The sequence below is a fragment of the Diabrotica virgifera genome, chromosome 1 (genome assembly GCF_917563875.1).
Source record: "Diabrotica virgifera virgifera chromosome 1, PGI_DIABVI_V3a".
NCBI classification, from domain to species: Eukaryota; Metazoa; Arthropoda; class Insecta; order Coleoptera; family Chrysomelidae; genus Diabrotica; species Diabrotica virgifera.
In genome coordinates this window covers 160,611,119-160,630,363 of record NC_065443.1, presented here as the reverse complement: position 1 = coordinate 160,630,363, position 19,245 = coordinate 160,611,119, and the positions used below count along the sequence as shown (strand labels likewise).

Here is a 19,245-nt window from a genome sequence, read left to right as displayed (position 1 = left end):
AACAGACCTCTCAGTGTTTAAAATGAATGATTTAATAAATGACTTAAAAAGACCTTTTGAGTTAATGGTCGTTAAATACATTTTATATGTAACTAGCAAAAAATTGAAAATTATGATACTTAGAATGCTTAATGATCTTTGTCCTATGGTCTTATTTTTTAAAGCAATTTGTATGTTATCGTCAAGTTTATATCTTGTATTATAGTTATGTTGAGTTGAATGAATTATGGAGTTATTCTTATAAATATGTAAAACGACATTAAGAAAATATGTTTGCCTGATATCCAAAAGTGTTGTTTCATTAAATAGGGAGTCTGATGGGTAAGTGTTGTTTTTATTATAAATTACTTTTAGGATTTTTTTTGTATTATTTCTAATTTTTTAGATGAGTTTTCATGGCAGAACCCCATGAGGTGATTGCATAATTGACTCTGGATTCAACGAGTGCCTGGTATACAATTTTAAGGTGAGTTGTTTTTAAAATAGTTTTCATATACTTTAATTTATAGAATAATGGCCTTAAATTATTCGTTACGTTATTTATATGCATATCCCATTTAAGGTGAGAATTAATAATTATGCCCAACTATTTAATATGATTTTTTAATTTTATTATTTTATTTCCTATTTTATCGGTCTGAAGAACTGTAAATTCGGGTAAAGTATTTTTATAGCTGCAGAAGGGAATAAAAAAGGTTTTTTCATAATTAATTGTGAGTTTTTTGTAGTCGAACCATCCAGAAATGTTTTTAAAATCGCCCTGTATTAATTCTTTTAACTGTTGCCACGTATCGCCTTGGTAAAATATTGCTGTATCATCAGCAAATCCAATGATGTTTCCTTTAGTTTTTAAGTGAAATAAATTATTAATATATATATAGAGAACAAGATTTGCCCTAGAACGGTACCCTGAGGCACTCCAAAATTAGTTTTATTATTGTTACTCGCCGAATTTCCTATTCTCACAGCTTGTTCTCTGTCGTTTAAGTAACTTTTAAACAGGTTTAAAGGTCCTCCGCGAATTCCTATATCCTCCAAGGTCTCCAACAGCTGACCGTGAGATACAGTGTAGAAGGCCTTGGCAAGATCCAGAAATATACATATATATGGTTTGGCTGAGTCTATTGAATCGTAAATTTGGTTTACCAAAGTAATTATAGCATCATTCGTAGAAAAATTCTCTCGAAATCCAAACTGAGATTTTGACAAAATATTATATTTATTTAAATAAGCGGATAATCGTGTTTTTACACTTTTTTCAAAGATTTTTGAAATTGTTGAAAGCAGTGAGATTGGTCTATAATTTGATAAACATTTCTTGTCTCCCTTTTTGTGCAATGGAGTAAGAATGGCCTTTTTAAATTCAACTGGGCATTGTCCTGTTTTAAAAATAGAATTTATTAAATCTACTAAATAAGGTGCAATTATTTCAGAAGTTTTTTTAATTACTTCGGATTTAATCTTATCTATACCTGGTGCTTTTTTATTTTTTAATGTTTTTATTAAATTTATTATTTCTGGTTCTGTTACGGGTGTTAAGAAGAATGATGCGTTGTTAATTCGAAACTGATTTTTATTAAATGTAGGGTTATTCGAGACATCTATTTTTTCTGCCAGTTTTTCTCCAACACTACAAAAAAAGTTATTGAATTCTTTTGCTATATGTAATGGATCCTTAACTGCGGTCCCATCCTCCGAAATTATTTCCTCTATTAATTCTTTATTTTGCTTATTACCACTACCTTTAGTTAGTATCCACAGGTGCTTGGAACTATTTTTGTTTTCTGTTATTTGTTTTTCATAAAAATTTAGTTTTGCTGCCTTAATAGTTTTGTCAACAATTGCGCGGTAGTTTAGATACTCCAGTTTTTTTGCATTATCTGTACGATCTTTGTTAAATTCATTGTAAAGTTTATTTCTTTTTTCAATAGAGTTTATTATGCCCTTAGTTATCCATTGTTTTCTTTTAATGTTTTTACGCTGTGTTTGTGTACTATGTGTGTTTTTTTCAATGTATAAGTTTAGTACTTTTGTTATTAACGTTGCTTTTTGGTCCACGTCATTATCATCGAGGTGTTTGTATTGTGTCCAGTCATGTTTCTGGAAGTCTTGTCTTAAGTTGTTGTAGTGTATATGTGTTATAGTACGGTCATGCTGAATTTTTAATTTTGAAAACAACGGGATAAATGCAAAAATCGCTTTATGATCAGATATAAATGTTTCATATACAGCTGCTACGATATCTTTTTCATTTTTGGTCTTGTTATTATAAAAAAGGTGATCTATGCAGCTTTTGGATGAACCACAAACTCTAGTAGATTTATTTATTAAGGATAAAAAACCATATTCCTCCATTATATTTAGATAGTTTGAAACAGTGTCATTATTACTTTTTAAATTAATATTAATATCTCTAATTAAGATATTACCAGCAATTTTTAATTTATTTGTTTGGTTCAGTTTTATCTCAAGATGTTCAAGAAATTCATCCTCGTTTACTGGTGGTGGCTTATATATTGAAGTTATTGTAATTTGTGTATTATTTTTCATACTTATTATTATTTTTATCGCACGACAAACCCCTATCGGTATTATTTTATATGTGTATTTAAGTTTACTTTTAATAGAACTCCATCGTTTTTGTTTATATTGCCCTCGCTATACAATAGATCATAATTTTCCAAATGAAACAAATTACAGTCATGAATAGAAAACGTTTCACTCAGAACTATGCAATCAAAAGTAAAGGAAAGTTGGTGCAAAAATATCTTTAATTTATCCAAGTTTTTATTTATGCTGCATATATTTTGGTGAAAAATACTGAATTTCTGACTATTTGAATTAATATGTAAATCATTTATATCATTTATTAAATTTAACCTCAATGTATCGAAAGGTTCATGATTCACATCTCTAATATAAGGATCCATATTGTAATTATAACTATATAAAAAGTTAAGTTAAGAAAATATCCATATCTGTTGAACTAAGCTTACCTAAAGGCAAAAATTTAGAGCTCTTGAAAAGAAATAACTTAAAGAAAGATTTGTGGTCCCCAGAAATGAAAAGATTTTTTTTATGGAAAAAATTAAATAAAATATAAACTAAGAATTTTTAAGTGTGATTTTCAAGATAAAAATTTACCAAATAAAAAGAGACAGAGAAAAAGAAAATGAAAAAGACAAAAGGCACAAATGACAAAAAGTAGGGATTTACAATAATATTTAGTAACAAATATCATAAATAGTAGAATTCTTATCTTCTTTTTGACAATTAATATATCTGTTACATCATGAAAGAAAGACTTACAGTTTGTCTAGATGTGATTTACTTTTTATAATAGAAATTTTGTCACCTGTGCTTATGTGAAGTTTTCCTGAAAGAGTCCATACAGATTTTAATCCATATTTAGCTGTGGCTTCATTTAGTAGTCCAACTCGTAGATTCGTTAGATCCTCTCGTACTACAATTCCTGTTCCTTTAAAGAGCTTCTTTTTCGAGTAAATGTCGTTTCTTACCTCTAAACTATTAAACTTTATGTAGATGCCCCTAGGTTTTCCACCAGTTTTCCTTCCTATTCTATAACATGTTTGAATGTCCTTGCTTAATATATTTAAGGATAATTTTTTATTTATTGTTTTTAAAACTTGATTGACCCTTTGAATCTTCCTTCTCTTCTTCAGGAAATTAAAAAACCTCAGGCACTTTAGTTTGCTCTCCTGGTCCAATTCATCATATCTTTCCTGCATCCTTTCTTGATTCTCATATGATTTTCTGACGGATTCTTCTCTTTTTTTAATTCTATTCTCGAAATTCGTTTTATCTTTAACAATTTTATCATTTAACTCCGCCACTGTGTTTTCTAGGAGCGATAATTTTTCTTCAATTGTCTTGACAATAGCAATGGTAACGTTATCTATTAAAGTTTTTGTGAATGTTTCACTATTTATGGTTTTACTTACAGCGTTGTTTACTGCTTTTTCAATCTCTTCTCTAGATTCACGAGTCAAAACCATTTTTAATTTAAATATTACTATTAGGACACAACTTACTAACACTTTGACTTAATTTTGTAATTTGTTTTACAATATTTCCTTTGATATTTGAGAGAATTTCGGGACCGCACTTTCAACACAACTTACTCTAGACTTGCCATAGGCGTAGGATCGATAGATTTACTGTGGGACTTTTTCATTTATTATGTTCCAAAGACTTTTAATAATTTTCGATTTCAAGGAATTCTGCCATATTTATGTTTCAGTTATCAACAGGACACAAAATTCACTATTTGTGTTCAATCGTAATCTTTTTCTTAAAAACAGTGTCAGTAGACACCGGGCGAGATCTCAAGGAGGGGGCAATTGATTTCATTGATCCCCTTGGATCCGCGCCTGATCTCCGGCTTTTACAATATATAAGCACAAGAGACGACGAATATAGAAGAAAGCAAATAAAGGACACTAGCCACGTATTACCTCCTTTTCGTCTAGGAAACGGACGGAGATGTTACTACTTATTACTACACGTCCGACATTCTTCAGGATGTCTTTTGATTCTTATATTAGCCAATTTTTTTGTCAATGCACGATAACGCTAGACCTCAGGCAGCTTGAGTGGTCCAAGACTATCTATTGGACATAGATTCGATCTTATTCCCATAGAATATGTCTGGGATATACTTGGAAAGCAAGTACGATTAACACAACCGGTATAATATCTTGGAAGACTAGTTGAACTTAAAGCGGGTTGACACGATCCTAGTTGCATCCAAGTGTACTTCGTCCAAGTCAACTTGGAAGCAGCGCGCTACTTGGAAGCTACTTTGATCGTGTAAATTACTTGGAGATCAAATAAAATAACCATTGCAACGATGGCGAAAGTGATTATGGAGGCTATTCAAGTGATTTCTGACTGCTGATATGTTAATATATGAGCAGATCCAGAAAAAAAGAAATAAAAAAGAAAAAAAAATGGAAAATTTGGACTCTTATTTCGATACGTGAGGCGTTTGCAGCTTCGTCTAATTTTCTAAGTGAAGTAGTAAAAATGAACATTAAGATACATTTAAAAACCATTTACAAATAACTACCGAATAATTTGAACAACTACTGCAAACGGTTAATCTAAACATTTAAAAAGTATATAAAAATATGAGAAAAAAAAATTGTATGAACATGTGCATAAATCATTAAATTATCATGTAGTGCAACTCATGTAATATAACGTCAAGTAAGGGATATTTGTACATACATAACAATACCCAAAGTATAAATATCGATTCCTTGTTCTCAGAAATGCTCCTTACTTTTGGTGTACCTACAGAGTAAAAGAAGTCCGAATAAAACAATAAACCCATTTGTTGTGAAAAGAGCAGTTATTTAAATTAATTCGCTTTTATAAAAATATCGCTCTTAAATTTGTTGGGACAATCTGTACCATTGGCTAGTTTCAAGAATTTTGTTTTTAAGTGTTATGTTAAGCAGAAAAGATAAACCGGACGTATGTTCGCTGTTCAGGCGCCTCCGGTGGCCTCAAGGGTAAAAACACATGTGGATGGATATGCGCTTGTTAGTGACATTCTTACCCTTAGCGCGAAAATATTTTGCAATTTTAGAAGAAAAAGACCAATCTCTAACCAGCCTCTCTCTAGGCGAGGTGTCAGTGGGTGTTTCTCTTTTCGCTGTGAAAATACGTTACGTTCTCGCAATTATTACTCCTCTCGCTAATTGTCAACACGGAAATTTGTATAATAGACTTCCTCTCTCTTTCGCTACTAAGAAAATTTATTGTTAAGCCGCTTATTTGTCAAACTCTTTGTTTCTAGTAATTGTCGCTTATCACTTTTATTTCTCGTGGGCACAACCCTTCCTATCGTGTTAATTAGTAACTGTAAAACCAGACCAAATTAAATTCTTAGAACCAGTTCCCCTAAAAGTTCACTGTTTTGTTAAAATCGAAGGACTCTATACTTTGGGGACATGCGTATGGTCCAAAAATATTTACGTATGTCTAATTAGGCAAAAGGTAATAATTAAACCCCTTTTGCCACGGTGGGGTGAGATTCAGTAAAAACTCACACCACCATTTATATAGCGAAATAACCAGATGTCCATAATACCGAATCAAAAAAGGATTGGCATGTCGGTGTCTGTGAAGAGATGAAAAAATGGCCTGCCAAAATGTGTGGATTTACGGTTGTTTTGATATTGCACTATTTACCTTTTAAGTAGGTACCAAAAATAACGAATATAAAGTACCGGTTATTGATATAGAAATAATCAAAATATGTAAATATAAGTAATATTTTTGTTAACAGAAAAATGATAAAATGGAAAAAGAAAAATGATACCATATACCACAATCTGAATCTATTGAGATGTTACTTCAACAAAACGAAAACATTAAAAAGATTATCCTCGTGCAAAAAAAAAAACAATTTGGTTACGTTTACGCACTATTGCTGTAAAAGGGTTTTAACACACTGATAATATGAAAAAATTATTACATGTAATTACTTAGCAGATTAAAGAATCTTTTTCTGATCATCATTACAGCATATAAAAATCGATCTGCGAAATGAAACCACGCTATATTGGACACATAAATGTCTTCAGTTGACGCATCTGTTGTATTTGATGTTTTATTTTTTCGGCTTTTTGTTGATACGCAGACTTCATGTCAGTATTTTTTTTAATACGTCGTTTTCTGTGAAACCAGGAATATTCATGTGCATTTTTATGCGTTTTAGGGTCGCACTTCTAGCATCCTTATTTTTATACTCATTTATTTTTCATTTATTTTTATATTCCATAATGCTTCCTCAGCTTCTTATAGCTCCACAAATCTAAAGCTCTCCCTTTCAGCGTCCAAGTAGACTAGGGTGGACTTGGATTAAGAACACTTGGAACTGTCAACCCGCTTACACGATCAAAGTAGCTTCCAAGGGTTGCGCGCGCTGCGTCCAAGTAGACTTGGACAAAGTACACTTGGATCTTGTCAACCCGCCTTTAGGACTGGCCTTGACCAAAAGCGTTCAAAATTCCATTTTAGCATTAAATATCAGATGCCAGGGCGGGATAAGGAACAAGGGTGTAATACCTAATAATAAGGTTAAAATGATCCGCAGAATTTGTTTTTTTAATAACAGAATTCGTAATTTTTATTTTTTTGTTTATTTTTTAAATATTTGTTTTTAATTTTAGTAATGCATTTGTTTATATGATGTACATATACTAACTACATCAAGCAAACTACTATAGAAAGAGTGGCGCACTACAATTATCTCGGCACCACAATAAATGAAGAATGGACCAACAACCAAGAGATAAGAGCGCGCATCGGAAAAGCTAGATTTAACTTTAACCGAATGAGGGCCTTCAAGAGCCACAACCTCTTTCTTGGCATACAAGTAAGAATGTTGGGATACTACGGCTTCTCTGTCCTTTTTTATGGTGTTGAATCGTAGAACTTGAACAAAGATATATTATGCAGAAAATTGGAATTATTTGAGATGTGGCTTTATCGGAGAATACTTAAAATCCCGTGGACTGACCTAGTCACAAATGTGTAGGTCATCAAAATAATGAAGAAGAACTGAGAGATATTGATCACAGCCAAATCTCTAAAGTTAGAATACACACATTACGCGAAATAAATCCAGATAAATATAATTGGAAAGCGTAGTTCAGGAAGAAGAAAAACATCCTGGTTAAAGAATCTCAGAACCTGGTTCAACACAACATCTATGCAGCTTTTTCTGGCTGCTGCAGACAAGATAAAGATTGCCATGATGATTGCCAACATTCGTCATGGATAGGCACGTCAAGAAGAATAAGAAGAATAAATAAATAAATATGTTTAATTATGGTCTATATTGAAGACGTGGTGTTATTCAGCGAATACTGACAAAGACTTTATGAAAAGGCCAAAAAATAATAAAAATTAGGGCTAGAAATCACCAAAAGTAAGTAGGTATTTATAATAATTGAATCTTACTAATCACACAATATTTAAAATATACAAATAATATTGAAAAACAGGTACAAAATAACTTCAATGGCTTCCATTAGCCTTATTAAAGACATTAGAGGGAAAAAGGAAGGTAAACTAAAAAGGTTACTTTTTATATGTGTTTAAACCTTATCATAATCCCCTTTTTGTTATTAGATTTAAATATAATTGGATGTACAATTCGTTAGTTTTTATTTTTTTTAAGTATTTAACTAATTCTTGATAAAATAGAGTAAAGGGGAAATATTGATAATTACCTATGCAATTTCTTGGACCAGCACTAAACGGAGTATAAATGTATGGATTTGTAAATTGTGCATCTTCAAACCTTTCTGGAATAAACTTGAGAGGTTCTGGAAAATTCTCTTCAAGCCGATGCATGGCATAAGTAGACAACATAATATTCAAACCCTTTTGAAGTAGATGCCCATCTAAAAGCAAATTTAATATAATCACAAATAAAAATAAATAATTGAATACAAGTTTTTACAATCTGTAAATAGAGTGAATTCTATGGACACACACGTCTGTTCAGTGGACACTTCCTCTACGTGGACAGCTTATAAAACAAAAAGTAGGTACTCGGATTTACTATTCTCTACATTTGAATCTCCCTTCAACGAACTCAGTCAACAAAGGGCACAAAAAAATAATTCTAACGCACAACTGCAAATATTTTAGTTTGAATGTTACATTAAATTTTAATAGAAAGAAATTATATTTTTGTGCAAAAATTACTACAGTAAAACCTGTGTTAACGGCCATCTGTCAAAACCGGAAACCTGAACTAGCCGGCCAGTTTCAGAGTTCCCCAAACCAAAATTTGTGGACTACAAAACCTGGTATTAGCGGCCACCTTTTTATCTGGGCCAATACTTCTGTCATTTTTAGTGACCGTTATTGACAGGTTTTACTGTATATGATAATACGAAACGGTTATAATAAATAAAATAAAAAAAGGAAGACAATTACACTCGATTTCATGAAGCGACAATAATAGGTTTGCTCTAGCAAACAGTTAAACTAGTCAGAAACCGTCAGCAAACAGTAGTTGATCAGTGAGAGAAAATAACATACAGTCATCAGTGTTATCCGCTCTACTCGCGCTGGTCCACTATTCGCTGATGGTTTCAAACCGTTTGAAACTAATGCTAGAACAAACCTATTGCAATCAAAACTGAAGAACAAATCTTTAAAATATTAATGGAAAGTCGCTCACTGTATGTGTATGGCTCATAGACGTGGGTGACAAATAAAAACATGGAAAACAGAATATGTAATAGTTATTAAGGTACCAAGGGTACTATAAGGATAATAATGATTGAGGTCAATGGTGTATTTACCGAGGGCCTTCGGCCCGAGGGATATACGTTGACCGAAAGCGTTATTATTATAATACCCGTGGTGCCCACAACGTTTAATTTCCGACTAAATAATTCTTTACATGCGAAAAATTTGAATAAATTTTGAATGAATTAGTTTTCAAATAAGTACATTTACCAGTAACAGTGGTAACTTAATTGTGGTAACCATAGTTTTAGTTAGGTTTATATTTGTCAACTTGGCAGTATCGTCGTTATTTTAGTTTAATGCTCAAGGGCGTTATTTTTCAAAATAACGCCCTAGAGCGTTATATCGTACTTAACAGACTTCGAAATAATGTCATTATTTGTCAAATAATATACCAGTCGGACATTAATACAATTTAAATGATGTTTTAGAGGAGTTACAGACTAATACTACAAAGTGAAAAATGAACGAATTAGAGAACTAGTGAATGGGAATAAGACACTAAATAATGAAAAAGATAAACAAAAATTACTAAATATGACATAACATGCGAAGAATGGACTAGACAAGAACGTCCTAGGTTACAGTGGAAGGGACAAAAAAACAGCAATGGAGAAAGAGACCTCATTGAAGAAGACATATACCTACGACAAGAAGAAATGGCCATTGGAATGTGGTAAACAGCTGGTGGTAAACAGAATATGCTGTGTTTATGCCCCGAATAAGTAAATAAGTAAACCTTGAACCCAATTTATTGTTTAACGGAATTACTATTATCATTACGTTTAAAGCATCCTAATACCTCTCTTCAAAAGGGGAAAAAATCGGACCCAGAGAATTACAGAGGAATTAATTTATTAAACACAACACTAAAACTAACGACCAAAGTGATAACAAACAAACTGAATAAAATTATTATATATTAGCAGAAGAACATTAAGGTTTTAAGTCGGGAAGATCATGCACCGACGCTATTTATAATAAGGCAGGTTCAAGAGAAATCATTAGAATACAACAGGCCGGCATATTTATGTTTCGTGGACCTTAAGAGGGCATTTGACAGGGTTAAATTAAAGGACGTTATCCATTTATTGTACGCAAGAGAGGCGCCTCTAGGAAAAATTAAAATGATCGAAAATATCTATCAGAACAATACAATAAAAGTAAAAGTAGATGAAGAACTAACTGACCCAATTGAAGCTGACAATGGGATAAGATAGGGAAACTTACTAACACTTAAAGGGAAAAAATGATTTACAACGTATGCAGCACCAATTTAATACAACCTCTAGAAAATTTAATATGGTACTTTCTGCAAAAAAGAACAAAGAGGTCTATGCTACAACAGCAAATCTAATAAGATTTAAATTAGAGTTAGAGAGTCAGAAAATAGAACAAATCATGGAGTTTAAATATCTAGACATCACACTATCTAGCTACCGAAAGCTCGAAACAGAAGTGAAAGATCAAGCGAATAAAGCAAACATAGCCGCAGGGTGCCTGAGTGAAACAATATGATAAAATAAAAATATCGGGAAAGAAGTTACAGGCAGAATTTACAAAACAGTCATCAGACCAGTAATGACATATGCAGCAGAAACATTACCTGATACAGAAAGGACAAAAAGAATGCTAGAAACCGCAGAGATGAAAACCCTTAAAAAAATCGATAGTAACGTACTGTGAGACAGAACTAGAAGGGCAGATATACGAGGGTCAGATATATTGACGTAGTAAAGACGGCAAGAGACGGTTCCCCAATACGAAGGCGATCAGTGAGAAGACCAAGGAAACGATGGAATGACAATTTACTAGAGGCACGTTGAAAGTCGAAAATGAAAATAGCATTCGTATGAACCATATATGTTTATTACTTTTATCCCTAAAATATTAAATTTCACTATGCTTTTTTGAGATTTAAAATTTATATACAGCTAGTAGAATGATGTATAGGTTTGTATCTTTAAAACTGTAGTTTTTAAAATAATCAACATATATATTACCATATTCCATATCTTCTGTTAATTTTCGCCCTAATACAGGGACTGAAGGATATAGCCTTAGAGTTTCTTTTATGACTAGCTCTAAATATTTCATATCGTGCAACTGAGATATAGTGGGCTTAGCATCTTTTAAATCACCAAACATTTCCTTTTGCTCCATAAATGCTTTTTGCTGAAAGAAGAAATTAGGATAAATAGTATATTATGCAACGAGCATTTAATGATGGTCATCATGAAGCGAGTATGATGGATACGAAACGAGCCGCCTAGCGGCGAGTTTCGTATAGAGTTCGAGCTTCATAATGATAATTAAATGCAAGTCGTATACACGATTTTTTCTATGATCATTCACAAAAAAATATATTCAAATTTATTAATTTTCTAACGCAAAAAAATTAAGTGGCTTGCCAGTTTGCTAACATATTGAGAACTGTCAAAGCGTATGCATTTGACTCGCCATTGGTCACTGCGCGTGTGTCGCAGATCCTATTGATAGCCTTAGTAAATGGATTTAATTACCTTCGTAGGAAAGCAACTTTGATACCCTCTCAGTAACCCATGTTCTACGTTTCGCTTGACCGACCGTATGTTTCTCTACACAATCACAGTAATCAACTGTGAAAAATCTAGCTTTAGTAAATTCAAAGAGATTTTTCAGCGCTGCCTCTTGGACTGTTATTTAACTGTGGTCCATGTCTCAAGAGGCATTCAGTAGGGGGAGGACTTTTACCTTCTAGTCAGGCTGAGTGCATCTTGTGTTCCTCGTTTTTTTTTTCTGTTTTGATTTCTGTTTTTCTTGTTCTACCCGTGTCCGTCGTGGGGCAGCTGGCGAGGGAGGATCTTTTACATCCAACCTACGCCAACTGCCTCCTTGTTTTAAGTCTGAGATTTTTAATGAATGTGTTTATTGAATGAATGAATTGATGAAAATAAGAATGTTTGGCGTTACTCGTAATTACCAACTGTTTCTGTTTTGCTAGTTCCATCGTGAGGGAGGGGCACCCTGGCCGCCAAACTCATGGAATGCACGCGAAAAATGTCAGAGGGGAGTTAAGAGTAAGGTCGGCGGGTCAGATATGCACTCTAAGTGCGGTTCCAGATCCGTCGGTTGAAGAAAGAGGGGGTGAGTTTAGTCGGTAGGCGGTCTTGGCACGCGGTTAAGCGTGCCAGACTGAATCCGACACACCTGGGACACCTTCCCAGACGGTCCTTTGAAAATTCTCACCTCCCAAAAAAAAGTAGTGAAATCATAATTATCGATATATTATAGTATGAGAATAGGAAAATTATTTTTCGATATTAACTGAAAATGTTTAAGTTTCGATGATCTATTAATATAATATCTAGAGGACGCGGTGCAATCTAAAATTATTCCCCCAGTGCGACAGAGAAAAGTGTAATTAGTTCAATAATCAAATCAGCGGCAGTGGGCAAGTCACGTAGTCGATAATCCAAAGTCATTGGATAAACCTCGTCGATTAGAAAAAGATGCCTATCCTAATTACGTACACTTTTCTCTTTTCTCTGTCGCACTGGGTAAACAGTTTTAGATTGCAGCGCGCAGTCTAGGTATTATATATCTATGGTATCGACACGTTTGAAAAAACAACAGAGCAAAGTAAAAACAACTATATAATTGAAAAACGTCAACTTTTTTGACAAATAACCAGATAGTCAGAGAGATAGAAGCGGATTTTGTGCATGATAAGTAATATGGAAAAACTATATGGGGATATGTTAAACTAGTTGTGTACATCACTTTCCCCAACGGCCGGAAACCAGAGTGGGGGCCGAGGGTAGATATAAGGGCTCAAAGTCGCGGTTTTTATTATTTTTTTTGTGACGCTCTTGAAAGAGATAGTGCACCAAAATTTGGGAATAAGTAGGTCATGATGTAACTAATTAAAATCTCCAGGGGCGGCAACTTGCGTGGCCGACAAAGGGGTGGGGAAAGGGGTGAATATAAAAATTATAATTGGGTTTTCTGTGAGGTTTCTGATCGAGATTGTGCACCAAAATTTGGGAATAATTAGACCATGACATAACTAAGTAAAATCCCCAGAGCCGGAAACCACATTGTTGGACGAGGGTAGTTATAAGGGGTTAAAATCGCGGTTTTTATTATTTTTTTTTGTGACGCTCATGATCGAGATAGGGCAAAAAAATGTGGGAATAAGTAGGCCATGACGTAACGAATTAAAATCTTCAGCGGCGGAACGTTGCGTGGCCGACAAACGGGTGGGAACAGGGGTGAACATAAAAATTAAAAGGGATTTTTTGTGGCGTTCCTGATCGAGATAGTGCACCAAATTTTGGGTGTAAGTAGACCATGACGTAACTAAGTAAAATCTTCTAAGCCGGAAACCAGAGTGGGGGACGAGGGTAGTTAGAAGGGGTCAAAGTCGCGGTTTTTATTATTGTTTTTCCAACGCTCATGATCGAGATAGTGCACCAAAATTTGGGAATAAGTAGGCCATGACGTAACTAATTAAAATCTCCAGGGGCGGAACACTACGTGGTCGACAAAGGGGTGGACACAGGGGTGAATATAAAAATTATAAGGGGTTTTTTGTGACGTTCCTGATCGAGATAGTGCACCAACATTTGGGAATAAGTAGATCATGACATAACTAAGTTAAATCCCCAGAGCCAAAAACCAGAGTGGGGGACGAGGGTAGTTATAAGGGGTCAAATTCGCGGTTTTTATTATTTTTTTCTAACGCTCATAACTACGCTTCTAAGTATAATTAAATAAAAGAATAACAAAAAATTACACTTTTTGCGAATAAATTTTTTATCCCATGCCTAGATTTTGTGTCACATTGGAACTACTAAAATCGTTTATCTATAACAAGGAATCAAACTTAACTGACAACATCTGGCAACATAGAGAAATAGTCACCGTTATCACAATGCCTATTATTACAATATTGTGCTTTCGTCTTTGATAGTGTCACCTACTTCCCACGCACTGTTTTCAAAGGTTCGCAAAACTTTCGAAAACGGTGCGGCAAAACCTTCGCTCGAATTATTATTAATGGCACACTGATGTAGCCTCTTAATACTTGTAGATGTAAGTAATATTATATTTTCCAATGAAAAACCATAATTTTTTTTTCTAATTTCATCATTGTTTCTATCAATTAATAACAAAAATTTCGAGAACAATAATTATAATTATTTGCATAAATCAATGTTATAAAATTTTTTTGAAAAAGATAAGAAATTTTTTCTCTACATTTTTTTATGAAAATATTGTGACACCGTTTTTAACAAAGCTAGCTGACCCCACCTAGCTCTCCGCCCTTTTGGATTTTGATTCTACAATGAATCAATTGTACAAGTTACGGATATATCCTCGATGACGAGCATAACCCAAAAATTTTGCGTATTCACCCTTGTTCGCCCCTGGAGATTTCATTTAGCTATTTCATGATCTACTTATTCCCAAATTTTGGTACATTATCTCAATAACGAAGGTCACAAAAACCCCTATATTTGTATATTCAAGCCTACCACCACCCTTTTTTACCCAAGCAGCGTTCCGCCCCTGGAGATTTTACTTAGTTATGCCATAATCTACTTATTCCCAAATTTTGGGACACTATCTCGATCACGAACGTCACAAAAAACAACTTATAATTTATATATTCACCCCTGCCCACCCCTTTGTCGGACACGCAGCGTTCGCCCTTAGAGATTTTACTTAGTTACGTCATGAACTAGTTATTCCCAAATTTTGGTGCACTATCTCGATCATGAGCGTCAGAAAAAAAAAATAGTAAAAACCGCGAATTTGACCCCTTATAACTACCCTCGTCCCCCACTCTGGTTTCCGGCTCTGGGGATTTAAATTAGTTATGTCATGCAAATTTTGGTGCACTATCTTGATCAGGAACGTCACAAAAAACCCAATTATAATTTTTATATTCGCCCCTTCCCCCACCCCTTTGTCGGCCACGCTGGTTTCCGCCCCTGGATATTTTAATTAGTTACGTCATGAACTAGTTATTCCCAAATTTTGGTGCACTATCTCCATCATGAGCGCCACAAAAAAATAATAAAACCGCGAATTTTACCCCTTATAACTACCCTCGTCCTCCAATCTTGTTTCCGGCTCTGGGGCTTTTACTTAGTTATGTCATGGTCTACTTATTCCCAAATTTTGGTGCACTATCTCGATCAGGAACGTCACAAAAAACCCAATTATAATTTTTATATTCACCCCTTCCCCAACCCTTTGTCGGCCACGCAGGTTTCCGCCCCTGGAGATTTTAATTAGTTACGTCATGACCTACTTATTTCCAAATTTTGGTGCACTATCTCTGTTAAGAGCGTCACAAAAAAAAATAATAAATCCGCGAATTTGACCCCTTATATCTACCCTCGGCCCCCACTCTGGCTTCCGGCCGTTGGGGAAAGTAATGTACACAACTAGTTCAACATATCCCCGTATAGTTTTTCCATATTAGTTATCACGCACAAAATCCGCTCCCAGCTCTTAGACTAAGAGACGAACGTTAGAATATTTATTGATTCATTGCGAGACTATAGTTTTAGTATGTATTTATTTAATTTATTCATCAAAATCAGCTTAAACCCAAACACAATTGGTATGATTGAATAGGTATATACTAGTATATTATGCAACGAGCATTTAATGATGGTCATTATGAAGCGAGTATGAGGGATACGAAATGAGCCGCTTAGCGGTCAGTTTCGTATAGAGCACGAGCTCCACAATGATAATTAAATGCAAGTTTTGTATAAACGATTTTTTCTATGATCATTCACAACAAAAATATATTCAAATTTATTAATTTTGTAACGCAAACAAATTAAGTAGTTTGTCAGTTTGGACAGTTTTTTACATATTGAGAACTGTCAAAGCGTAAGTATTTGACTAGCCATTGGTCACTGCGCGTGTGCCAGCTTCATCGCGCGTGCCATATCGCGATTCTATTGGTTAAAAATCTGTATCGTAATGAGAATCTGTATCATAATGAAGTTCATTGATCATTGATATTGATCATTGATGAATCATATCAGACTCATGATTGATATATTATATTATGAGAATAGAAAAAATACCTTTCAAACGAGATATCACTTGCCATAAGGTTCCTTTTAAAATTATTAGTTACAGTGGCTCTGTAACGTCATCTCATCACTATTATTACGTCACCTGTTATGACTAGTTGAGATTTCTACGTCCGTTTATTTCCTCCCTCCAAATTTCACTACTAACACTGTTACTAATAAACCAAGTATAAAAGTTATACTGAGAATAAATCGGGTATAGGCAAAATCACTACCAATAAACATGGAATAACTTAGATATAGGTTATACTTGGTATAAGAATTTAGTCCAAGTTTATACCGACCCACACCCTTGTTTAAGTCTGGTATAACCTATTTTATGATTGTCAGTGTCATCAGAGGCAAAAATATAAATATTATCTTTTGATTTGTTTTGTGAGTAATTAAATAATAAAAAAATGTGTTTAAGGGGTATTGCGGCTTTCGAAGAAGTTGATAATTTAATTAACATGATAGAAAATACACGAAAAAGGAAACTTCTCAAAGATAGAATAAATACCTTTTCACAGTACACTGATAAGGAATTCAGAATTAAATATCGGTTTTCTAAAGATGGTGTAAGGTTTTTAGAAAACTTAATAGGTAATTAACTTATTTAAATTCGATATTGCATGAAAAGTTGAGTCAAACAGTCCATATAATGCACAAAAAATTTCAAGATGATTCGTTAATTAGTTTAAATTTTATTCAATTTGTTTACCCATAAGAACTATCTTTGCAATGTTATTGTTCAGAAAATAATAATGATACAGAAATTATGTGGAAACCATATGAAAGAAGAATACTGGTATTTTAAACGTATTTAAAAAATTAATAAACACTCATTTTTATCATTCCGAAAACTTTTCGCCTAGGTTAATTTGGTTTGTCAGTTACAGAGAAAAATCAAAATTGACATATTTGACACAATATATCGTTGTTCTACGTATTTGTGCAGAAGATTGCAACGTTGCCAAACTATTATTTCGGAATAAAGTAGGAATACTTATATCTAACTTATACCGGGTTTATTAGTAACGAATTATTTTCGTACTATATCTACCTTATACTTAGGATAACTATTCTAGATATAAATACGGAATAACCTTAGAATACGAGTGTTTTATTAGTAACAGTGTAAAAGTATAACCGTTTAACAAATATGAGGGGTGAGAGGACTTTTGGCTAGCACTGTATACATATTTTTATATTGTATTATGATAATATTGCCTGGCTGCACCAACAAATCATAAGCTCTAGCTGTCTAGCTTAGGCCAGCGCAGCTTAGGCTACGGCTCCACGGGCGCAAAAGGGCTCAAGATCGGTAAAAGGCGCATCGTCAAGGTCATGTCGCAGATGGCTAGGTCCAGACCTATTTTGACAGTAATTTACATAAATCCAAAACCAAAGTCCCATATATCTAAATTAAGAAAGGTCAAAATATTTAGATGGTCGAATTGAATCTCGGGCATCGTAATCCTTCTAATTACCTTTTAATAGCTTTTAATTTGTAAGTATTTTATTGGTTATGCATTTATGATAACCAAATATAAAATGTAAATCTGAATAAGTGTTACCCCCCTTATTAACTTATTTATTTTAGCACATAAGCAAAAGGCTGAGACAGGTCGATTTTTAAAATAATCATAGTATATTATAGCATCAATGTTTCGAACTTTACGCGATCCCTCTTCAATTGACAAGCCTAACTTTAATTTTTTTAAATGGGAAAGTACATCATGTGACACCTCATTTAAAAGCTTTTGAAATACTGATTACAAAAATGGGTAATACTTTAATCCTATTTGAGACCGTAGGCACAAAATTTCGATCGAATTCTTTTTAAACGCATTAATTTTTTTCAAATCCTGAGAAAATCAATAAATATTATTGAAAAATTTAAACGCAGAATGAAAGACTGCATTAATACGGAGGGCTGAAAGCCTTATAATAAACAAGAAGTTTCATTTGAATGATATATTTGAAATTAAAAATCAGACCATATTTTCTATTTTTTTCACAACTGTGACTTATTAAAATAAACATTATAGAAGTTCTCAGGGGCTTTTGACCCTCGATAATATTGTAATATTTAATTCTGCGTTTAAATTTTTAAAAATATTTATTAGTCTTCTCAGGGTTCGAAAAAATAATTGCATTTAAAAAGAATTCGATCGAAATTTTGCACCTACGCTTTCAAAAAGGAATAAAGTATTATACATTTTTGTAATCAGTATTTCAAAAGATTTTAAGTGAGGTGTCACATGATGTACTTTCCCATTTAAAAAAATCAAATTTATGCCTGTCACCTGAAGAGGGATCGCGTAAAGTTCGAAACATTGATGCTATAATATACTATGATTATTTTAAAAATCGACCTGTCCGAGCGTTTTGCCTAGATGCTAAAAATAAATATAGTCTGGGCTGATTACCGGAGAATAGGCAATTTTTGGGAAAAGTTATTTACCAGCAATTTTATTGCTGGAATCGAAGCTTATGATTATATATATTAATAATATAGGTATGCAAAGTCCGCAGATAGTGTGCTACTTTTTTTTATTAACAAAATGGCGCATACAAAACGTGTTTTTTCAATTTTTGCTCCATAACTCCAAACATTTTAATTTTACACCCAAAAAATACTCTTATAAAAATTCACCGAAATTAAATTCTGCATAAAGAAATGTTTTTCCCGATCTGCTCCGACGAAAATTTTCCTCGGAAAATGCGGTTTTTTCCAACAAAATCTTTAAATTTCAAATAAAGTTTTAGATAAGTAATTATCTACCAATAATTAAATAACTCGGTGATATAAAAGCTTTCTTAGTTTAGATTACAGTTCCAGAAGCCGGTGAAAATTAAT

At 33.4% G+C, this 19,245-nt stretch overlaps 1 protein-coding gene across 1 annotated transcript in view; it reads right to left on the bottom strand.

Moving 5' to 3' along the window:
- LOC114340916 (cytochrome P450 4C1-like) overlaps positions 1-19,245 on the bottom strand; it is a 183,150-nt gene that overhangs the window by 27,717 nt on the left and 136,188 nt on the right. The window contains exons 7-8 of the mRNA XM_050645620.1: positions 11,304-11,475; positions 8,268-8,441 (exon numbers count right to left, since the gene is read on the bottom strand). Coding sequence (XP_050501577.1) covers positions 8,268-8,441; positions 11,304-11,475 — 346 coding nt within the window. The remainder of the gene's footprint in view (positions 1-8,267; positions 8,442-11,303; positions 11,476-19,245) is intronic.